This window comes from Diorhabda sublineata, chromosome 2 (genome assembly GCF_026230105.1).
Source record: "Diorhabda sublineata isolate icDioSubl1.1 chromosome 2, icDioSubl1.1, whole genome shotgun sequence".
Taxonomy (NCBI): domain Eukaryota; kingdom Metazoa; phylum Arthropoda; class Insecta; order Coleoptera; family Chrysomelidae; genus Diorhabda; species Diorhabda sublineata.
This window is the reverse complement of record NC_079475.1, coordinates 24,103,451-24,129,660: the sequence shown is the minus strand read 5'-3', so window position 1 is coordinate 24,129,660 and position 26,210 is coordinate 24,103,451. Positions and strand designations below refer to the sequence as shown.

Below are 26,210 nucleotides of genomic sequence, written 5' to 3'. Positions count from 1 at the left end.
AAAGTATATAACACAGGCAAAGAACATCCTATCGAGAAACCGGTCTCTGTCTGACTGGCAACAAATCATGTGGAACCGATTCGAACTTAAATAACTAGCAGGTAGATAAAAAGTGAAGAAAGAATATAACCTCTGTGATGTCGAACATGATGCGGTCCCGTACCGGAACAACAGGGCTGCTCCATATACATCGTCCAGCTGTTTTCAAAATCCGCGTAAGCCACATTAAATAAATTGAGTTGAACTATCACAGTCACTAATATAAAAAACTTTGTGGTGTATTCCAAACAGAACGCCATTGTTACACGTGGTGTGAAAACACAAACGATATTTTCTTTTTGAATGAAACTCGAGTTGAAACGTGTCAATGTGATAAAAGAAATGTTCTTTGAAATTATGATGACTGCAACACCTTTGTAAACTGAAAACGCCGGTCGGGTCACTGAACGGAAAACCTGTCGATGACAAAAACTTAGAAAAAAGATAAAATTCAATAATTACACTATTGTTCACATGAAGTTAAGTTTTCTATTAAATTGGTTAATGTTTATATCAAATTTTTCTTGAACGCATTGTTTACGTTCCGTATTCGAAGATGGATACGACGATAAGTATATCACTTCCCTCGCGTCGTGTCGAACTGAACTTTCAGTTTTGCGTTTTAGTAAATGGCGGTTTATATCGTGCACCCTCGGCACGATTCGGTTCTTCTCGGAAGGTAGGAAGACGTGAATGTAAACTGAAAGTTCTATCTGAAGTTTAAACTGATATATTCACTGATGGTTTTTATCCTCTGGGAGTTGGGGGCACGACACCAAAGCGCAACGTTAAATGAAAATTATTCATTGTTTTAATATACTTGTATAGAATAAACAACTTTTATTTTATATGTTTATACGCCAATTAATTGACTTTATCAAAAATACCAACGAACAAGTGAACTATCTAAAAAGTCTAACAAAAACATAAAGATGACAGAGTGATGTAAGAAAGTTAACAAAATATGAAAATGAATAAAATGTTTGTAAACAGAAATTAAGATATAAATTGATAAGAAAAGATTTGTCAATGAAAGTAAAAGAAGTCAAAGAAAAATCATGGATCAACTTTGGACAAAAAAGACATAAAACTATAAGGAAAACAAAAAATAATTGTATAGAACACTAAAACAATTAAGAAAAAAAAGGGATATCACGTGATAAATATAAAAATATGAAAAACAAACAAGAGAATCGTGAAGAAAGATAGGTATACAAATAAAAAAACTCGTTTGTATCTTTAATCTGATCACGCGTTTCGATAACTAAAATCGTCTTCAGAGGCCTTCACGTTAGATTATATAAGTGTTATTGTTGGTGTAGTGGTAACGGTTTCTTCAGTATGAATATCACATCCTGCTGCGAAAATTCCAACTTTGTTGTATTTTCAGTTTAATTTACAAGAAATAGAAAATGATGATGATAACTATAATGAATTTCATGATGAAAAAGCTGCTTTCCCAATGATATGTGCGTACCAGAACTCAAATAATAATTATTCTATCAGTCACTTAATGAAGTTTGATCCATATATATTCTAAATGTTCTTGATTTTAAATCTTTTTTTATTTGAAATTATTTTCTTTGCTAATTTTCTGAAGACAGATAAAAATTTGACATTTCGACTTCTTCTAGTCTTCATTAAAATATGATATTGACACTGAACATTTGATCATATACATCATGAATATCAAAATAAGAATAAAATCAAAATAGAAATTTGGTTTATCACGAAAGATTAATTTTTCCTTAGTTTTTACATCTCCAATACGTAGCAGTAATCAATTAAATTATTTGTAGTTGTAATATAATGTACAAAATAGAGCTATAAATTTTACCTGAATTATTTAGGCCTTTTTTATCATTTATAGCTTTTTCGTTCTTATGAATTTGAACCATTTCTTAAAATTCTCTTTATCGTGTATTAGATTCCGTTCCAAGATTTTTTTAATCTTTATAATTGAATTTATATTTTTCGATATTCCGTGCTTCGTAAATGCAAGTTTTTTATCGTATTGATGACCTTTTAGTCTATTTTCTAAATATTGAGATGTCTGCCCTATATAGACAGCACAGTTAGTAATGAATATTGAGGAAACTGTCCTAAGCAAACTTGATATAAATATTCCATTCTTTTTCCATTATTAATTAATTTGAAAATTACTTCCATCATTTACAATAATAGAGTGTTACATTTAGGCCAATCGGCTCATTCAGAAATTCGGAACCATGTTTTGTGAATAATTCCAAGAATCTTTTCAGTTTCATTATAGTGAGTATTTTTAAGGAAGCTATAAAAAGCAACGAAATTCTATAAAAAAATTCTTGGTATAACGAATGGGTGAAAAATGTTTGAAGCTGAACTGTAAAATAACCACATTCATTTCTCGCTTCAAGTGAAGTGTTAGAAGTTATAAATATAATGAAAGAGTTGAAATAATTCTCATCTGTAATGTACATTCTGGCATTGTCTACTGTTACTGTAATTTCGATGTCAGATCGAATTGAACTATAAAACGTAAACAACAATATTTAGCAGTTTTAGCAGCCGTCCACTGAATGAGAATACAGGTCAAATGTCAAGTAGTATTACTCTTAGTTTAAAAGAGAAACATTATGTGAGACTATGAGGCAGTTTTAGTTTTCACTCAGAGATTAAATGGAATTGAACATGATGGGAAATTGTTTCGTACAACAAACAATTGTAATTTAATTCTCTAAAAAAACTAGATTTTTAAACGGGGTGAAATAAGTAAAATAAAGAAACTTTAATATCATGAACAAATTAGAATATTATTTGATTAATTATCACGTATTTACCAGTATTTTGAAGTCAATATTTGATTTATGTTTCTGAATATTCTTTTGAAATAACTAATAATACTTTTTGCAAATTCGAGGTCCTTGACTCGCACTTATAGATTTATTAAATGGTATCAAAATAACAAGAAGCATAAAGAATGAGGATTTTAAGAAGCAAAGAGCAGATCATAACAGATTCCATCATAATGAAAAAAGTATCCTCCAGACAATTAGAAATCATTGATTTAAGTGCTACAAAGATCGACAGGATTATAAGGATTTATACGTCACTTCAAACTTATAGTAGTACTACAAAAAACAAACGAAATATCTATAAAACCGCAAGTAATAAGGAGCAAATGGAGGAATAATTTGAAGATGGTTTTATTTGAGAATATCTGAAAACATATTTATATAGATAACCTTAAATTGTATATATCATGTATAAATCATTTCATGATGAAGATATCATTCTCGTCGAACAAAACAAAGCTTTTAAATACAGATGAAGTATGACGAATAATGATAAATTGATGAAACCAATACACATTTCTCTAGATGTCTAATATACCAATAATCTAAAGATATTAACACAAATCATAAATACATGTGTTATTTTTATCTCAAGTATTTGTAGTTCTCGTAATGTTTTATTTGTTTTCCATCCTCAAGGTCGATGTCTAGTGCTGTTGCTTACTTTTCTAAGAGTTTTCCAGTCATGTAGCTCAAATCGTCATAATCCTGTGCTGTTGCTATTTGATCGTCTTTGAGAAAAGCGTTTATAGCGTAGTATTGTAACTGACAGGTATACCCATCGTTTCTACATCTTGAGAGTCTGTTCCAAGTAGATCTTAAATAGCGTTGTCGAAAGGCAACACCCTTGTCTTAGACCTTTCGTGGCAGTAAACCCCGGTTTGCTTTGAATTTTGTTATATCATTTTCGTATGTTCAGACTGGGCACCGGAAAACAATTCGATACCAAGCAAGAATCCTTAGATTCTAATGAATTTTAAAAAATCTATTATTGTTCTAAGAGGGACATATTTTCGAGATACAGAATCCGTCATTTGTTAGCCATTTCTCCTCTTCACTTCCTCAAGTCCTTCGTTTTAAATAGGGAATATACCATGGTTCATACATCAATCAAAACAAGTCTTAACTAATTCAAGTGCTATACCTTTTGTAAATGAAAATAAATAAATAAACAAATATGTTCTTTGTAGAAAAAAAATCGACGTGATCCAATGCGATAACTACCAAAATTGGGGGTCGACTGTTGCTGCTTTCTAGACGAAACTTTACAGCTTTAGTTTGAACCTAATACGTCGGTTATTCCATAGATATCACTACGGTGAAAGCGTTACCTGCGGTATGAGGGCTTCTTAAAGTTTATTTAATATGAAACTGAGAATTTCAGCCTTGCTTTGTCAAATTGTTCACTATTTGCTACATTACCGTGAATGAAAAGTTTGGTTTTGTTAGAATGACTGCACTTTATATATGAGGAACTTACCGATAATGATAAAGAAATTGTCAACATTGTCGACATACTTAATGCTAATGTAGCTTTAGCAGGTAAATAGATTTTTGGTTACGAAGATGTTATTGACGATTATGTAACAAATACTTCGAACCCAATCAACTTAGTGATCTTCTCATGTATTGCTGTAATAAGAGAGGGGCAAAGTGATTTTCCAATAGTCCTATACAAATTTTGGTTTTCAATTGCAAAATTTACAGCTTTTTTCTAAAATTGTCCCAATTAGTTTTAATATTTGTTGTGTTTGTGTCGAAGACAATACCATTCTCCTAATCCATTAATTAAATTCCTTTCCCATCTTTATCCTTTTCCAAGCTTTGACAAAAAATCTGGGCTCAACTGTGACCTGTAGAACAGAGCAACTTTGTTTATTCTGGGTTCAATCTAGAAGTTAATCCAACGTTTAAACCATAGTTCAATAATATCTTCTCTCAAAAATTGTAAAATTGGTCTTAATACGACTCTGTTTGACTTTTCGCTAGGCCTTAGGAGTTGCATTGAATAGGAAGTTTTTGGTCATTACCATATTCGTCCTTCACTCGTAGTCTGGGTTTGTTATGCACCGGTTTAATTTGGGTTCGGCTTTTATTGCATTCCCGGCAAATGAGCCATGTGCTTTGGATTAATTTAAATGCACATCTGAAACTGAATATATTCCGGAAAATGTTTCGTTGGTTTTAGAGCTATCTAATGAAAGATGTTATTAGATTAGAAATATCATCTGGTGCCGTATTGATTACCAAATAATTGGAATCATTGGTTATAGTATAATTATATATGTATTTTCAACGTTATATTATTTTAAAACACTCAGTAATTTATACAACATATTTAATAACTGAAAGATACGTCTAATATACAAGTGATAGAAATAAATAGTCCATCTGGACTTGTTCTTTTCAGAATAGAATCAAAAATATTCTTAATAAAAAATTGATAACTTGCTTATGACTACTTGGGGTCAACAAAAATGGTTTTCAGGGATGGAATGATGATTTTTATGCCTCACAAATACGTTTTGAATTGAAAATCAATACATCTGTTCATTTTTAACCTATATTCATCAATATCTAATTCATTAGAATTTAGAATTTTGGGATCTTTTGAAACATTTGTTTCTCCTATGATACCATGGAAAGATTTTATTCGATTCGGATTCTTAAACGCCAGATCTGTTCTATTATGATGCATCATCGCATTCTTCAAATCATCTATCTTGATTATTTTATTAATTATTCCTTTTAGTACTCCACGTACTCCACGTACTTTAGGAAGAAGCTTTCATAACTGTGAGTTTTTACTCGTGTTTTCATGATTAACTTTTTGAGTTTCACAATATATGGGGTCTTCATTGACAATTCATGAATATTTGAGGCTTTTCAATAGTAAAACTTTTTTTTCTGTTATATATATATTATTTGCAAGTGTTTATAGTTAAATACTGTTAACATTATACTATATTATAGTTAGGTCAATTAAATAATTTAAACTTTACATGTCACGTTGTTAGAAAATTCATTGATGACTTTGTATACAAAAGTAGAATCAACATCCTATCAAAACTAAAATATCAGGTAATGAGTATATGAGTTCATATAACATAATTGCACATTTTGTATAGAAATGATCAATATGCTTCATTTTTGACGCCTACCAAGGCGATTATCCAAAGTATCTTCAATGTTGGTTGTAATGAAGAAAAATCAGAAGGTTCTGATTGCTGTTTACTCGATAACGAGAATAATTATTGAAATGGTAGAAAAACTAACAGCATTTTTGACTGTAAGACATGAGAAGGCTTCACTGTATTATTATTTATTGTGAATGATGTTTTTCGTAATCATTAGAAAATTTAATAAATTTGGTGATAAAGAAGTCTCTGAGTAAAAATAATCTTAAATATATGATATATTATAAGTCAAATATAAAAAGTATAATATCAAGTCTTAAATTATCATATTGTCTATTTTAATCAATTGTGTGGCTCAATTACATATTGGGAGCAAGTAATGTATCCAAGTTTGAGAAGTATTTGAGATGTTTAAATAACTCAAAATTTGGGAGATTACGGATAATTTTTGGAACCGTTGGTGATATTCATCTGAACATAATATTCACGCTACCACTAAAACTACACCAACACTCACAATTACACTACCTAACACGCGTTTTATTAACCAAGATATCGTCTTCTGAGACTAAAGGTGAACTGTCAGTGTCCTCATTAACACAACATTGGGTTATATTGTTTTTTACAAGCAAGTGAAATACTAAATCAATATATATTAATGTCTGTTTGAAATATTTCATATGAATCTGTTTTTTCAACTAAATTTGTACAAATAATTTGAACCATTTTATTCAAACTTTATTTTGAAATTGCAGTCCTCGCGTATTTTTTAGTTTAGTACACCTCTTCGAACAGGAAACTGCTCTAAAAGTAATCAAGTTCATTTCATTTTCATATGTGTATATTTCTCAGATCTCAAAACTTTTCTGATTTCATTCAGTCTCTTCTTCTTAGTCTTGTAGTTTTATTTTTTTACATTTGTCGTCTTTCAAACAGATAATGAAAGTTCGCCGAATAAGCTCATTATAAAAGAAAATATATCACATTAGTGGTGTCAGATAATGAATATAATCAATATTTCCTATTCATAATAAAAACTATAATAATCGTTAGATTGTCTATTTCCCACAATTTCATCTCACTTCCTTCTGAAACCTTTATTGCGTCTTTTCGTAGTCCATTTCCTACGGTTTCTTTCCACTTTCTACTTCCTTTCCTTGTTTGTGAAGCTGGAACCGGCTATATACAGACGTTGACCACCTTTGCGATAATATGGAAGCGGAACTTTATCACCCAAACTAATTCTAGGAGAACTGTACAAGAAGCAAAGAAATAACAATGATGGAAGTTTTTCGTGTTTGTTTCAATTTTTGTATTGGTACTAATTATCGCAATAATTACAGTAATTTAATGAATTCTAAAAAGTGATGCTATATCATCAACCAGAATGGTCACAAGTAGACCACAAGTGGCCTTCTATTTCAAATACATATTGTTAAATCTTTCTGGAGTGAAGTTGGTTCAACTTATACAAGTAGTACAAGATATTTGAGCCAATTAACGGAATAGGAACCTTCACTCAGTCGTAGCTTGGAGTCTTAAGTAGAGTAGTAAAGTGTCAAGCCTAACTACTCAACTCTTGAATATGTATCTATAAGTTTTAGTTACAATTGCCCAAAGAGAATCGTTTGGAGGGGAAATAGATGAAAAATAAAAATGATTTTGCTTACAATTTGAGAAACCTTAGTCCATTTCTTTGACTTTCAAGAGGTCTTGGGAGTAGGGGGTAGATTACATCTATCAGGATTTGACTACAATAAAACATATCCGATCTTAATAACTTCTAAGCCTTAATCTACAGAATTATTATATACGAATATGGCAAATTGTATTATTAAGTATTATAAGACAGACTTATTGGGTTGTAGGGGGTAAAAATCTTGCAAGAAAGGTTTCTCGTCGGTTAGGTTAGGTGCATAACCTTCCGGGCAAATGCCACCACTCGTACACAACAGATCGGCGTATTACCTAAACAAAGAGTCTCACCATCTTTTCCGTTTGGTTCTGTACGAGTATCGAATTTGATTTCAGAAACCTTTATTGCGTCTTTTCGTAGTGTATTTCCTACGATTTTTTCCCACTTTCTATTTCCTTTCATTGTTAAAATATTCATTTGATTTTACCCTTCGATAATTCTCTATTATTTTCGTTCATATGCTGCTGGTTCTACGAGCATTTCTTTTATCCGAGCAGCTTGTTAGCGTTACTTGAAACCTACCTATTTTTGTTGGGGAAGCTGGAAACGGCGGTAATATTTCTGAACTGTTCCCATTTTACCCATTTTCTTCGATGCAGATGCTTATAAGATAATATGGAAGCGGAACTTATCATCCAAACTGATCCTAGAAGAGCTAATATAAACTTATAATCTAAACTTATAATGTACATATACAGGTTTTTGAATTAAAAACACCATGGTTAAACCAGATATCAGGTAAATTTTGAAGTTTAACTTCTCGCTGCTCACTGTCTCTGTTTTTAATGGATAACAAAACAGTTAGAACCATGTGATATAACTGATAGATGGTTCGGTATTCACACCTCTGCGAAGTAGTAGTTGATTTTTTGTGGGCTAAGCCCCAACGATTAATTCCAGTACATCCTGAGGAGATTATAACGTAATATCCATTTTAATAGGTTTTTTGTATTTCTTTAATGGTTATTACGCTGGCTAGTGAAGCCAGCATTTCGTCCAATAAATTTACTGCGACCCTTTTTTCGTTCTGCCGTAATTTTAACTTTAACACTGAGCACAGTTTGTTCAATGGAAGATTTGCAACAATGTCTTCCTCATTACCCATGACTGGTTCCAAATGTAGGAGTACTCGCACTAAAAGGATGCCTTGTATTTTATTTAACCCAAAAATGCTTTGAATTCCTGTAGCATTTTGCTCAGAAGTGCTTAAAGATTTGCTGACTGATTTCTGCTTCTTTCTCCTCTTGGTAGCTTTGACTTATATCATATTTGCTAAAAATATGTGCAAAATTATTCCGTGATTTCCCAAAATCAAACTTGTTAGCATTTAACTCATCAAATAACTCCAAGCAGTTGAGGAACGTGTATTTGGAACAATTTTCTGCTTCTCAATGGTTCCCTAAAATTAACAGTATTTTGAAGATGAATACTTTAATTATTATTTCTCTCATCATAATTCGAATAGCTGAGAAAATTTTTTAAGAAATCTCTCAAATAGTGAGGATTCTATTTTGAGAAATTGGCGAAAACAAGTCTATAACGACTGTTTTGTCACGTAAAAGAAGCGATCCTCATTACCTGTCTATTTATATGTCGCAGAAGCGCTTTGTTTACTTCCTTCCGCCTTCCTGACTTTTTCTTCTTTTCTATATCAGAAATATCATCAATTATCAGTGGTCGGCAAAACAAATTTTTTTATAATAACACAAGTGTGAATAGCATATTGTGATAAAATGGACCTTTACAAATACGAAAATATGAAAAAATAAATGTAACACGTAAGGTTTTCGTGTTACATTTATAGAATTATATTCGTTGGTAAAATATTTAATATTTATTAAAAAATAATTAAAAGTTTTTTAAATCGTATAGGTATATTGACAATATTCATAGCTTCCACATCTATTAAAAACAAAAATCACTTTAAATGTCAATTAGCTCTACTTTTTCCTTTTGCACTTTCTCTTTTTAAAAACCAACAGTAATCACCCATCATGGCCGAATCCCATTGTTCTTGATACCGAATTTCCATTGTTCTAATAACTTGGTGGAAACTTTCACCCTGATTATCACTGACAGCTCCCACATTTTCGAGAAAAAATGTCAAATGCGATTGGAGGAAATGAATTTTCAATGAAATGAGAATACTGAGAATACATACATAGCTCTCCGGATGGCTTGAGAAAAAGTTAAATTTTTGCTGTAGAGCAAATTTTTCAAAACGAAGTAGACGTTAATGGCGACATTACAGGTCGTATTAAAAGAAACACCACACTTTACAAATCCATACAGAGCAGAGGAAAGCCACCTAGTGCATATACTAGAAGAGGTTAAGCAAAAGATCTTGGAATATTAAAACGTTTCGGTTGTTTCAACCCCAACTCCGGATTGGGAGAAGATAGGAATTTAGTACATAAATTGTCTCATTATAGTCTATTTGAGAAAGATATAGAGCAATAAAATGGGAAATATTGTGTAGGGATTACTTAGGTACTATATTCTACAGTTACATTTCGCGTTTAACAGGTAACATTGTGTTAGTGCCTCTGCCTAATTCCAACCCTATTTCAGATTCGGCTTTCCTTTTTGCGAGTATCCTACCGGTACGACTTTGGCACACTATTTTCAGTGTGTGTGTGAATGGAGAACAATAGGCTATATATTGACCCCAACCCGGGTGGTACTACCTGCACTTGATAAAAAGAAAGAATTTTACAATGAAATCAATGCCAAACATGAAAGTGGCTTACAAAATCAGGAGCCCATTTTTCTTCAAATTACTGATAACTTTTCAATAAAGTTTCTCAAGCGATACCTGAAATTAAGTAATACAGCCATATCAAGCTTATCGATACACGATAATGCTTCACAAATTTCTTACAATGAATGTACGTTCATTGTAACGTAACAAATATCTGTCGAACAATAAAAAATATCGATTATTATACTGTTGGGATATTATAACTATCATTATATCAACAATATCTCATTTTGTCCCATACTATATAACTTTATTAATCCGCTCGTGGATGAAAAATAGTTCCCAATCGAAAAATTTCCTCATATATAAATTTCAGAAATATTTTTCATACATAACTCGGAATTTATGTCGCACGACATAAATAAATGAAAATAAAGAGGTTTAATCAAGTGGAATTTAGGTCAGAGAAAGAAGAAAAAATAAGAAAATAAAGCCTACGCGGGACGAAGGACCCACCATCAAGAATAGCGCCATTCTGCCAGCTGAGAGACACCAAAAGCGGATGTGCATTCACCCTTCTTATCCCATTACTTCCGGTTTAACCATCGTTAATGTTACAGTAGTTCAAATGGTTGTGGTGCTAATATACTTCTAGTGTTTATTATGATTAACGAAAGGTATACAGGGTGGAGGTAAAAACAAATACATTTGGAATTTTAAAAGTAAAATTGGATATTTTTCGAGAGTAACTACGCGATTGTCTCATCCCAGTCTATTTGTTTGATATTGCTTTTGACTGAGCGATTTTTTTAATGTTTGGGAATAGAAGAAGAAGATGGATATGACGGATTAGTTAATAAACCGTAAACGCAATTTCATAAATTTTATTTTAACAATAGAGTACGTAGCTCAAGACTCGCGAATCTGTAAATGTTTTTGTTTCTCATAAACAATAAACCGAATTAATACTTCAACTGGCATCAGACTTCTAATATAATCTCAGACAATACCAATAAGGTTTAAGAACGAATTTAAATAAACCTTTTTTCTAGTTAATGCTGTATCAAAACATGTCAGAAAATCAGCATAATATTCAACAATTATCGTTTTCTCTTTTTCAAAGTAATCAAAAAAATATCACGCTATTGTAATCCCGAAAGACTTTGGCGTTACAACAATGGATTCCGTATTTTTGTTTCTGGTTGATAATGGTGTACCCAAATTTCATCTTATGCGATATATTCTATTCAAACATTATTTTGAAAAGAATTTTAAATTAGAGCAATCTTATCATCAATATCAACCAAATGCCGACAATCGCCTTGCTTTTTATATATAAACTTTCATGGAAAATGTTGCATACCAGTTTGGTTGGAATATTTATTTCATTAGCTACCTCACGTTCTTTTATTCAAAGATAAATACAAGGGTCCGAATTTAATTAACCGTTTCTGGAATATCTACAGTAAATGACGGTCCTGGACGTTCGGCATCATCCGTGTTCATATGACCACTTTTACAAGCAGAGAAATTACGAATTAATCCATGGGATAAGATGCATACATTTTTTCGGTTCATGTTCAGAAAACTTGATGGAAATCAAAAAGATAATCGATAGAGCTACTTTAAGATAAGGATACATTGCGACCCAGTTTAGTGGTGGAATCAATTATTTGAAGCTGTAGAAATTTAAATTTCAAGTTATGGAAAACTGAGTAAGAAATTTGCAATTGCTCCTTCTATGTAAATGTGAATAAAAAATAGCAGCATAGTCTAATTTGTGGTTAGGCTATACAAAGAAAACTATTATACAGAGGATCGGGAAAGTACTGATACTTTCTTAAATGAATAAATTTTTCCCGTGCGATCTTGCCTTATACCATGTTGCAGAATAACGCTTTTTCGATTGAGGATTGTTTCACTCATACAATGACGATCTGTATTAATATTATTTAGCTATCAGCACTTCAAAGTGATTGAACGTAGGCTCCACCAACAACACAAAACGCATTTGGGATGTAAATCCGGATAGCAATTGGTTTCCTTTTCTTCGGATAAATTATTTATTGCAATTGTTCTTGGATGGTCGACCAAAGTTGGTTAATGGTGTTTGAGGGTTTTTCCATTGTCCGACTTGGATTTGCCTTTGCTCTTAGTATGTCTTTGTTTGATGTTATTGGTCTTCCTGATCAATGGGATTCAAAGAGATCACGATTACTGAATCTGAACTTAGATTACAAATAACAATAAAATATTCATAAACTACCGATGGTACAATACTTAACGAAACGAGAATTTGAGGCACAAATTTTCAGAAGCAGAAGATAAACCCAGAAGCGGGAGGCGTTGATGAAACGATGAAAATACCGACGGAATTCAAAATATTCTACCCTCAGATCATCATATGACAGAACTATTTGAGGGAGCAAAAATCTCTAATAACAGAAGTTTGAGGTTAGATGCTGTAAAAAGAAGGCTGGTACACTCGTATCTCTCATATTAAGTGCAAAGATACCAGATACTTTTATTGTCATAAACAAACACGGCGGTTTCGCCAGGTGTGAGGTCATTCAGGACGTCATGACAGTTCATTTCTAGAAACTCAAAATACTAATATAAAAGACCTATTTTTTCAATAATATATTTTTGATTAGTTTTGAACTAATTTCTAAATTTTGTCAACTAGCCTATTGTGGTAATTAGATCCACAAACACAACTAAAAAATTGGCACTGATACTTTATATATACTACGAAAGTAATTCCAACTCCTTTCGTACATTTTCATCATTATATCTCTTCTTTTTTCTTTTCCCTTTATTATTCAATGCTGTTATTCATCTTAATTTTCTTCTAATTTTTTACAATCTTTTAGATGAATTATTTTCATAATATCTCACTTTTATCAATTTTTCTGCATTATTTGCAGCTTTTTCTAATATTTCTGTTTATGTTTTGCTAAAATAATTCAAAAGTTGATGCACATTTTCCTTATTCAGATCCACATTATTTTTTGTTATTATGTTTATTTACACTATTTTTTTGGTATATTTATTTCAATTTATCAATTTGTATACCAATTGTATACCAATTAATTGACATGGGAAGTTATGTAAAAAACCTACCTTATTTTGCATTTTGGCGAAAACATTCCAATTAAAATTGCATTAAAAACTGAATATAATTTACTGCCTTTGTTAGAAGTTACGTTTCGAAATTTACAACAAACATATTCGAAAATATTACTTAATTTTCAAACTGTAATTTTGCCAAATGTCTGACTGAAAATCGGATGCCAAGTTCTTACTTTTATCCATGCAAATGCTGCAGACATTATTTACTATGCCAGAATTTCTATTTAATCCCATTTCCACCTCGCTCGGTTTTATTTGTATTTACGGGACAATTTACCTCACTGGTAAATTGTTCATTTTGAACGCAATTTTATAGGCACCTACTTTAAATCTTGTTAAATTAAAACAGATTATTAAATTATTGTTTTCTACGTGCTCATTTCTCCGTCCTGCTTGAAAATTGGCGGCGATTTTTTCATTTTATGGATAAGTTTTTACGCAGCTGGTTGGTATTTTATTAATTCCAGAAAAGTACATGGAATATATACCGTGGTGTTGTTAGTTAGAAATTCTAAATGGGATGAAATTTAATCTAACAGAAAGTGTGCTCGGAAGCATCGACTCAATAAGTATAATCTTTAATTAAAATTATCCCACATATAAATGCTGGTAATCGAAATTAAATATACTGATTTTGTGTTCTTATCACCTGAGTTGATTAAATTTATACCTAACGCTTTTTTTATATTGTACCACCTAGATTATCTGCTGGTTTATTAATTGAAGAAAACAGTTATGCCAAATTAAGAAATGAAAAAGAATATTTAGTCCCTGTATAAAATTCGGTAAGCATCTAACAAACCGTCAGTCCACGTGGACTCATCATTCTATTCCCATTTCTTTTATTTTCTTCTATTTTTAGTATCATTATTATCACATTTCTGATGATAATGGAAGTTTGAAAGATTGAAATTTTGGTGTATCAATAAAAATTCATGATTCGAATTTGACATTCTGTTTCTTTGAAATATTCCAAGCGATTGCTCTGATTTCATTGAAATTTGTTGAAAAACGAGGTAGAAAGTACAGTAATTATGAAAAGTATTTATTACAGAAACAAAATAATAAAGTACGTATTCTAAGCTGAATGGTATGTAACTGAACGATATAGATAATAGAAATCTAGGAAGAGGAGATACGCGTTTATTTGAAAAATGAGGTTACGAAATTTGGAATATTTAGAAAGAGCATTGGTGTGAATAAGGGACTGGACAATTGGTGGCAATTGTTCAAAATAGAGAAAATAATTTGGTGTATTAATCTGATAGTACTTACAATTAATGTTTAAATATAAATTCGAATTATAATATTAAAAATCACATATTTAACCACCAATAAATCTTCAAGCACAATACGATTTATGTTTAGCATGGTTAAATATGTTTCCAAAGACTTATTTTTTTGCCTAAAGCTTTCATCACAAACTTTGCATTGTTTGTTAACTATGAAATAATACAAGAGTGATATCCTCAAAATCAATAATATTTCTTGTAATTGAAATATTGAATTCTACTTATTGATCCATCTGTATCTCATTTCTTTTTATTTTTTCTTTTTGCGTTCTCATTTCGATAGTTTCATTGACATCTTTTCTTGTACTATTGTATTGTTATATTATGTACAATAAGCAATTATGTAACGGTAAATTCAAATTCAAACGAGAAATAGATTTTAAATTTATTAATATAATTCTGCTGCCTTCTGATTTCCAAGTTTATAATCAAATATCAAAGCAATAAAACAAAATACTTGAAATTTTTCATAAAAATATTGAAATAATTTGAAATAACAAAAAATTTATAATTCGCACTATCAATAGAGAAGTAGAAGAAATTATCCATATTCATCACCAATACATCAATTGGAAAAAGATGTCTGACGATAGAACTTTTTTTAAGTTACAGTATCAAAACTAAAGCAATTTCCGTAACTATCTTTCTCGAACTGTCGTCGCTCTATCGGAAGTAGACACTTGAAATCTCAAAGTTTCGAAAATTTTCCACTAACGGCTCTATCAAACAGGATTTTCTTAATCAAATGTTCTGCGACGAATTCAGATTCAAGACGAAACTCTCAAACGACGTATTTACAAAGTCGAAAACAGGACCGGTGCATATATATCAATGCAATTTTATTTGCTGCATTACATTCAGAGTATGTTTGTTAATAGATAGAAACTGGAAACAAATCGGTCGATATTCTAATGGGTCCCCCAGCATAAGTATTAAGTTAATATAAGTCTCAGTTTCAGAAACTATATATTTCAATGAGGTGCAATAGAAACAATTTCACATCTTTTGTACGACTGTACGACTGTAAATTTTTCGTAAAACTTCGTGAACGTTTCAATTTTAGTTATATTTCTATGAATTTTTGTGAAACAATCTTGATGTAATTTTGATTTCATCAAAAAAGTAGTTGATTCTTCTATCTAAAAACCATTTGATTTGATTCTTATTCCTAAAAGTGTTAACAGACATATGCCCACATGTAAAATATGTTTTATATTCCAAATTTTGAATCTGATTCTAACAATACAAACAAAATAACTTACATTATTTGAAGAATACAAAATATATACACAATACACAGATAAAAGTCTTTATATAGTCCAAACCTGAGCATCGCTACATCGGTTTCCATTGATTGAGTCTGTTTCAAGAAAACATATTTGAATATGGAATTTATGAAGTGATTGAACTGAGTCAAAGTCTTTATGGAAATGCGACAATATTGATTTATATTTTATGCTGAAACTTTCAAAAGTGGGACGATTTTGTCTTCCTATAAGAATTTTATCTTAAAACAACTTTTGTTTTATGGCTAAATTCAATCGGCCGAATAAAAAAGTTTCAATATTATTTCTAAGACAAGACAATGATTAAGAGAGATCCACAAATTAGGAAATTTATACAGAACTCTAACAATTCTATTCTAATTCTAACCCAAAAAACAAACAGGATTTTAACATGTGCCTCAACAACGGATATTGTATTTCAAAAATCTTGAAAATATGAATAGAAAGAAGGTTTATTGCTTTAATTAACTTAATCTGTAAAAAGCGTCCAAGAGCGGTTCATTTTTACATATGTGGAAAATAATGGGCTACGAAGAGATAAATACTTTGATCATAGTTAGATTGAGATTGACAAATGACACATTTCCGCTTTAGTTTTTAGATATGGCAACACTGATGTGTATATGTGAAATTTGACATTGCCATCATAAAGTTTGACTTTTTTAATACTTGGAACATTAATCTTGATTAAAAAATTGAATTAAATTTTCGTGCATTGATTTTCTACAATTAATCTAACCAACATCTGTGTATCGATCGACTTTAAGTAATAATTACCATCTGGAGCCACCGTGTTTCTCTGGTTTTCCGTATTCAATCGTGGTCGCCCTCCGCTACAGGATGAAATTTGAGAAGGTCGTTCAAAATCGGCTGTTGTACCAGAAAACATCGATGCAAAGTAATATTGCAAGATCGTCATTTGACATATCGTCAGACTGAAGCGTACTTGTGCATGATTTCCACCAGAATATTGCATGATCATTTGGCTGATTTGTTCGCGTTGAATACGGCATAATTTTACAATAGCTGAAAGAGATTCAATCCAGGTACTACAAAAGACATCTATAACATCGTGACAAGCGACAAATCATGAATCTATCCTAAGCAACAATCGAATGAATGGGTCTTTCAAGAGCTAAATGCAACAAAAATTGTTTGCCCACGAAGTACTTTGAAGTAAATGGTCGCTTGTTTTTTCAGAATAATTGGACATATCGTCACTCTTCCATTAGAGCAACGCGGAATGGTCAATTTTGAATGGTACACCAGGATTTGTTTGCCAGAAGTGTTCCAAAAAATCAGGGGAGCTAATCGCAGATGGGTTATCCGCCGTACAGTCTTTGTTTAGCATCCATGATTTCTTCTTATTTCCGCATATCAAAGATTACGAGGTCAACGTTTTTCTACACATAAAGAAGCGATTGATGTGTTCAAATCACATGTTTTGGAGGTACCTCAATCAGAATGCAAAAATTCTTCGACAATTGGTTCAAACGCATGCAAAAGTGTATTGATCTTTTAATTATAAATATATGTTTTTACTTTTCTATCTCAAAACTTAGGAAGCAACTCTTGCAGAATACGAATACGCGTGTAAGGTTATAAAGTGAAATGAAGTGAACAGCAAATAAATCAAACATTTATACTATGATGACGATAACTAACAAAAGAAATTGAAGAATGAATTGAAGATGGACGAAGCATTACACAAACAATGAATTCTCCGCTAGCGATCAACAAACAAATTTGGTGGTAAGTGAAATGTGCTTCCCCAGAAGATGCTTTATTTCAACAAAGCAAGATGTAGTCTGAAACAAAATATTTGGCTCTACTCTGGAGGATTAATCCCGATTTTCGTTTTATTTTGTTATTTAGATTTCCATCCATGGTATTTCCTTCATCTTCTTTTATTCTTTGAAGTATATCTCCCCAATTAAGTTCTTTTATCTCATAATTCATACGATGTATATACATTTTCAAATAATCTCACTTATGAAGTCAGCATAATTTTGACCCGTTATCGTTTCCTATTTTTTACAACAAATTGATAAAATTCGTTTGAAATTCCAAAGCATTGTGACTGCAAAAACAGTTTTTGCTTTCTCATTTAGAAATGGAGAACTTTTCTAATAATATTTTTGTAAATTTGCCTTAATTATTTGTTTGATTCAAAATTCTTTGTCTCCACACCTAAACTAAACAATAGTTTTATTTATTAGTATTATTACTAATGTGCCTGTTACATTTAAATTAAATTTGGACATATGAAATCACAACATTAACTAACAATATAATCCCCGTAGCGGTTTTGTCAATATTCAAAATGTTAAATTGCCCTCTTATATGAACAAATGATTAATTAAGCAATAAAAGGGTAGCAATTTAGTTGGTTTAGGAGCGTGAACAGAATGTAGGACAATTGAAAATATTGAGAATTTAGAGGGATGACGTATCGGCAAGGATGACGGTTAGAATTTTGGAAGACGATAAGATAATGCCATTTACATGAATGAAAATGAATTGTTCCTATTTTATTAAAGACAAAATATATGAATTCGATGGACGTGCTGTTCTCGAACATTAACCCATTTCACTAGTAGCATTTTCGGGATTTGTTATTCATAGTTCCGTTTATCACATGAAATCAAACAAATAGTAAGTAATTATTTGTAATACTTCTGCGTGACTTTTATTCTGGAAAATACAGCAACTTGTTATATACTCGTGCACAATGGAAATAATTGCAAGCCTGTCTGCCTCTGAGTCTACACGCACCCTTTCGATAAAGAAAATATCAATGTTTTGACATACCGAACACAGAAAATTCCATTTCATGTTAGGTTCTGAATGCGATGCAAATGTTAAACACCAGCCACGACGTCTAGTTCACGACAATCTTAAAAAATTGAAACATGTTTCAATTAATACAAATAGAATACAGAATAGATTTTTTTATGGAATAAACGTAATGAGTTAAGGTAGGAAAATGAAACAATCCCATTATTTGAAAGTTGAATATAATAGTTGTCACTGTATGGTTTGATATCGACTGTTGGATTTGAGAGAAATAATTTGGCATTAAATCACGACCATTTTCGTGTGTTGATTCCCTACGTTCGACGTGGATTAAATCAATAGCAACGTGTAGATAAACTTGTTTCCACTTTTGATAATGAAGCACCATCTTGACCCACCGTGCTTCGCCGGTTTTCAATTGTGGTCGCACTTTTGCACATGAATTTCGTGGAGGCATACTTTGCATCAGTTCTATTCGTATACATTCAATATTGCGTGAACATTTAGCTGTAAAAAAGATTTGTTCACTCTTGATACGAATATTTTTACAATCACTCAACAAAAAGCTCGTGTCGATTGGTGACTGAGGAAGAATCATGTAGCAATGCACAGGAACAAATCCAACAAAAGTTGTTCGAGCACTAAGCACTTCGAAGCAAATGGTCGCCTGTTTTTTCAAAATAACTGGACATGTCGCCACAGTTCCATGAGAGCAACGTAGAATGGTCAATTCTGAATTGTACACCAGCAAAAAATCATGGAAATCAATCGCAGAAGAATCATTCTTCATCCTGACAATGCGAGCTCTTACATACAGAGTGAGTTTTATGTATGGAACGCCTCAATTATCTAGGAAACGATTTGTATGATTTTTATAAATTTTTGTGTATAAGAGTCTACTGATACGGCCAGTTTTACGGTGATATTTACATTGTTGTCAGATCTTTCCTTTTTTCGGAAAAATAATGAACTTTGTTTTTTCAAATAGATGACCCTGTAACATTTTTCGCTTTTCTAAATCCTTAAGAAATACTAACGATTTCATTTAGATGGGTATGATAGAATAAACTCGTTTAATTCGAATATTCTTTAATAATTTATGTGTAATACAAATTTCGTACCAAGGTCTAGTTTCGGAAAGTTAGTAAAAAGTTTAATGAAATTGGTGCGATAAAATATTTATCAAAACCTACAACTGAAGACAAATCTTTAAATGTTTGTGTCATCAAGTAGAAAAATTACGAAGGCATACAGTAAAGGCGATTGCAGCAGATGTTCAAAATGTTGTACATTTACTTCAATACAACAAACCTTGCGATTTTTAAAACTTTGCAATACATTTTGCAGCATTTCTGACTGCTCAATTCTTCTCATCTCTTTGGTAATCTTATCTTTTAATTCATGAATATTGGCAGGTTTCCTTTTATAAACAATGTTTTTTGAGTGACCCCACAGGAAATAGTCTAAAGAATTCACGTCGGGTGATCGCGGAGGTCATTGGATAAAACCACGCCTTCCCATACATCTTCTGAGAAACACACTTGGTATGAATGGAATTTATTATCACGTAAAATTTTCCACACGGATGTTTGCGAAATATCAAGTTCCCTGGACAATTGTCCAGTTTTGTTAAACTTTTTCACTAATTTACTGACAGTAGATCTTGTTATGGGATTTCGGTTAGGATATAAATTATTAAAGATATTACACGGTTCTTGTTGACTTCTACGCATATCACCATATCTTAATATAAAAATATCAATTCGTTCTTTTTCAGATAAACGATCCATTATGATTTTCAATAATAATAATTTATTGAATCGTTAAATTTGTTATTGTAGCAGTCATAGTAATCGAAATGTACTATTTTAACTTCGGCGGAGATAACACAAATGTAGCTAAAACTCCGAAATTACGACATTTAGGTATAGGGAACTTCACACATGAAAAATAATCAGTATTTCTCAAGGATTTCTAAAAAACACAAAATATATATGGAGATCCATTCGAAATAACAAAATTCATTATTTTTCCAGAAAAAGGAAGGATCTGACAACAATATAAATACTACTATAACAAGACCCTTGCGCACAAAAATTTCTAAAAATGCTACAATCCATTTTCGAGATAATTGTTGCGTTCCAAACATAAAACTCACTCTATAAGTTCAAACGAAAATATTTTTGAATAGTCAAAACATGAGCCTTTTGCCGTACACCCGAAGAAGCACTTGATGCTTCGACAATTGGTTCAAACGCATGCAAAAGTTAACGTATTAACGTCAATGGAGAATATTTTGAAAAACATAAAGCTACATCCAATTATAAATATTTGTTTATATTCGTCAATTTCAAACTTTAAGTAGCAACCCTTGTATCTAGAACATAGTGAATATAATGAGTTGACTAAATTAAGAAATCTTTACAAAAACAAAGAATTTCTTATGTATAAAAATGATGCCGGTTTCTAATAAAGGAACTATGGAAAAAGGAATATTCCGATAAATTTTCACTTCGAGATAAAATTCAATATAATACGTGCTTCTAAAAATTGATTCAGTTATCAGATTCCCTTTCGATTCTAAATTTGTTCGTCTCAGTTTAAATTTGTATTCCTAGCAGAAGTTCTGACGATATTAATTCCTCTTGTAACTCACAACTTTCTACAATTCGAGGGTTACAACTAGTCCTCATTTTCGCGGTAAAGTTCTTTATCGAGAGGCGGCAAGTCGGCCGTCGATTCCCGCCCCACGGCGTTCGCTGGACGCATCAGTGGTCTTAGCGGGAGCTCTAAAGGGCATTCGTGCGGAGTTTTGCCAGATTCTCTACTGCTGCCAAATACGAACTGCCTCCGGTTTTTTCGGGATTATTTCGACCAACACAGAAACTATTACTTAGGGAGAACTTGTCGCATTTGTCTCTGACAAGAATATACGGGGCCGTAAGAAAGAGATATTAATTACCTGCATGACAGCAATGAGTTAGTGAGTTGTTGGTGTTGTATGGTTGGTTCAGTGGTTTGTTTGTTCCGGTATGTGTTAACGGGTCAGGAGATTTCTTCCGACAAAAACGTTAGGTTAGCTGTACAAACTTTAAACTATTCATTCGTTTTTTAGACATCTCTAGTTGAATTCTATAGAATTTGAACTGAATAATAAACCATCTAGTTAAAGGGCGTGTTTTCGTTCGTATGGATTTATTATATTTACGAGGGTTGTCTGAAAAGTTTTGCGACCTAACAAAGGAATAAGACTTTCTTTTTATAATCAACATAGTCTTTTCTATTCTTCTCCTTTCTCCTCAAAATAATCGTTTATGAAGGCTATAAGGTCCTCGTCTGATAAAAATATCTCGTCTGAGAGTGAAAATTTGAGGTTCGATAATAGGAAAAAGTTATTGGGAATAGATTTGGCGAATATGATGTGTGGTCAGCCAATTTGAAGCTCTCCTGTTGAAAAAGGATTTTTTTTTCTTGGAATACGCTAGCTTTTTTGTACATATCAAATAATAATGATGCGTAATAGTCTCCTGTTATTATTTCACCTTATTATGGATAATCGATCAATATAATCCCAGGACTATCTCAGAAAACGGTTGCATCACTTTTCCGGCCGATGAATCCATTTTCGCCTTTTTGGTGCAGGTTTACATTGAGGCGAGAGGGCCTCAATAGGACTCTTGTTAGTATTTTTAGATTGGTCTTGCTTAGGTTGATACAGCAGATCTTCTCTGGTTATAGTTTTCAAGGCCTGTCTCAGCCCCTGTACGTTGTCCCAATACTTGCTTTCATCTACCATCTTTTCCAATGCTTTTTATATTGCTCTGTACCTGATACAGGGGAAGGGTTAAAGTACTAGTTTAGTGAGCTTATCAATTATTCCATTTGCTCTCACTCCGGTGAGTTCCGGAAGCAAATGTAGGGTAATTTCATTTGTCTTGTCCAGTCTTTTCAATTTTTTTAGGCAATCCTAAACAAGTTTGGATTGTATGAGATTGGAGCTTAAATCTCTAATGGCTGCTTGGCTATCGAACATTTGTTGTATGGTGTTTTGTTCCCACTCAGTTCTATAGCTTAGTATTGAGTAAATTTTTTCTCAGAGCTAAACTTTTTTGATACATTATCCTGAGGCATGTTACAAGTTTGGTCATTATTTAGGAACGGTTTTTCTTTTGTGATTCCGTCTCTGAACACTCTACCACGCTTTATAGTAATATGTGAAAGGTAGTAGTGCAGATGCTGGGCATGATTTTACGGCCCCAATCTTACATATGCAAGCCAGTTTTTGTACCTTCGATAGATATTCGGTAGTGTAGCAGTGGATCCAGGTTTCATCCACAGTTATGAATCGATGCAAAGAATCCATCTCAATTTTTTAAATGGCATTAATAAGTTATGGGGGTTTTTGGTTCAAATGCAGCACCCAACGCACATATACCACACGCATGCTTAATTTTTTAGTTATTATATGGCACATGCGTTCTTCTGATAAGAGACTTGCCTCTTCTATCTCTCTAAGCTTAATTCGACCGTCATCTAATACCAGTTGTTGGATTTTTGTGACGATATTGCTGGTTGGCGCAATTTTTGCCCATCCATCCATGGTGATAAGGCCACGTTTTAATTCAGCTATCCAAAATTGTACATCGATTCACTTACATGATTGTCGAACAGAAGCTAAGCGCCGAAAATGGTTGGAATCTGAGAATCTCTCAACGCATCTTCTCTTCTTCGCTTTTTTGCTTTATTCATTGCAGCACGAAAAAGCCATTAAACTATCATCTATTAACATCAAATTATGATGTTGTGCGTCGATCTATGCTTTTTCTACCCTTTATTTTTCTTCGCTTTACCAGAATATCGTATTTCACTGGGCTGCGCGTCACGTGGCCAAAGTAGTCTAATTTACGTTTATTTATAATGTTCTTCTTCTTCTTATAGTGCCGAGTCCGTTATCGGACGTTGGAGATCATGTTGGGTATGACAATTTTGATCACTGCAGCTCGGAAGAGTGAATTAGGTTTCTGGCCAAACCACTAACGTAAAGTTTTCAACCATGATGTTCTTCTTCTTCCGGGACTCCGTTTTCCCTCTATTTTTCCCTGGATGATAAGATGCTATACGTATCAGGATTGCGTATTACATGTGCGAAGTAAGATAATTTTCTGTTCTTAACTGATCCCTCCCTCCTTTCTCATTTGCACCATATCGTCGTCATTACGCACTCTATCCTGCCAGCTGATTCGGAGCATACGCCTATATGTCCACATTTCAAAAGCTTCGAGCTTTTTATGAGCTGCTTCCGTCAGTGTCCATGCTTCCATAACATACAAAAGAATAGAAAACATCTTAATACCCTGACGCGAAGCTGTAAACTTAGATCGTGTCTATACAAGGTGTTTTTCAGTCTAATAAATGCTGCTCTATGTTTCTCAATGCGACATTTTATTTCTGTTGAGTAATGCCATTTGATTTTTACTGATGATCGTCTTTTTGGTATTGACTATTGTATTCCATACTCCTGACATTTCCCAACCATTTGATCTAATAAAGTTTGTAAACCTTCCATTGAGTCAGCTACTAGGACAGTGTCATCGACATACCGGAAGTTGTTTACGGTCACCCCATTTATTTTTATACCTTCTTCAACATCTTCACCGAAGGCCTCTCGGAATATAATGTTCCCAGTATAAATTAAAAAGTAGTGGGGACAGTATACAGCCCTGTCTGACTCCTCTTATAATGTTGATATCTGGAGTTAAGTTACCTTTGAGTCGTAAATTAGCTTTTTGATTCCAGCAAAGATTCGCTGTAAAATTAATATCTTTGCTATTAATTCCAGTTGCCCGTAGGATATTTATTAGTTGATGATGACGAACCTTGTCGAATGCCTTCTCAAAATCTATAAAGCATAAATATACGTTACGGTTGACATCTCTACACCTCTGTACCAAGACCTGAATGTTCAACAAACCCCTCTAGTTCCTAGTCCTTTTCGAAAGCCAAAACTGAGTACTGCTAATATGTTCCTCTATTTTATTGTATAATCTTCGATGTTTAATTCACAGGAATATCTTTACATTCTTTAGCGTTTGATTTTTCAGGCAGTATTATAAAAGTCGATTTCAACCAATCCGTTGGTATTACGCCTTTGTGATAGATAGCATTAGAGAGCTTAGTTAGTAATCTAAGGGAATTGATTTCAAGATTTTGTAGGAATTCTGTAGGAATTCCATCAGGTCCGGGAGCTTTTCCGTTTTTTGCATTTGCAACGGCTCATTGTGTAGACTATTTCTAAAGTTTTGTTTATGCGCTCATTATGAGAATTTAAATTTAGTTTTTGAACGATTATAAATCATAGTAGATTGTTTGCTGTAGGTTACTGGAAGTTACTATTTTTGAAAAACAATTTAGTTATGTTTCTTATTAACTTTTTTATTGTTTTATATAGTATGTTTATAAAGAAACATCTATCCATCATTTGTACATTTGTAAACATACTCCTTTCCTCCTTTTCTTCATGCTTGTCCATCTTGGAAGAGTTATTTTTAAAAATTGTCTGATGAAGACATTTCGGTTCTTCCGCTTTTCCTTTTGAAGTTTCACGGTATTAAGTGTATTATGGTCTTATTGTATTGGTTTTATATTGGATTGCGAATTTTCACTTTAACTCAGCTCAACAATCTTGTAATCAAACGTCCAGTCATTGGAAGTTTGTGGAGTTAGTTTGGACAACTTCAATAGTTTATCTCTCACCTACTTATACATACTTCTTATGTAGAAAAGTGTTATTTAGATATTTGACTACGAATATGAGTAATGATTTGAGTTATATTAATATATAATAATACGATAAACATCCTCTATTCAATAGAACTTTGGCCACTCCTCCGCAGATATAATTTATATCAATTGGGGAAAATAAAATTACTAATTACGGTTTTTTCAGGTTTCTGGGAATTTATAATCTGTTTTTATGAAAATTTAATAATTTCGGACAATTTTGATTTGTAACAAAAAAACTTACATAGTGTTGTAACAATGACGTGGCGCCTTAACGAACGTACCTGAAAAAAAGAAAAGTTTTATATTAATATCTGACTAATTATTAATACGATCATACTGAATTATAGTGATAATAAATAATTACAGTGTAATAATTTATAAATGGGTTCATCTTGGTAATTATACTACATAATCTAGAACTTTCGTTCAATACGTAATGTCATTCAAAATATACTATGACATACTTTACAATAAGAATTGTTACTTATTACTAAGTAATAATATGAGAAAACCG

The 26,210-nt window shown here is 32.2% G+C and overlaps 1 protein-coding gene across 2 annotated transcripts in view; it reads right to left on the bottom strand.

The window, feature by feature from the left end:
• LOC130452612 (semaphorin-2A) overlaps positions 1-26,210 on the bottom strand; it is a 1,040,595-nt gene that overhangs the window by 517,245 nt on the left and 497,140 nt on the right. Inside the window, exon 1 of one of the 2 annotated variants that reach the window (XM_056791957.1) lies at positions 131-642. The exons of the other annotated variant lie outside the window; for it this stretch is intronic. Coding sequence (XP_056647935.1) covers positions 131-299 — 169 coding nt within the window. The 5' untranslated portion in view covers positions 300-642. Of the gene's footprint in view, positions 1-130; positions 643-26,210 lie in introns of those variants that run through there. 2 annotated transcript variants of the gene reach the window in all.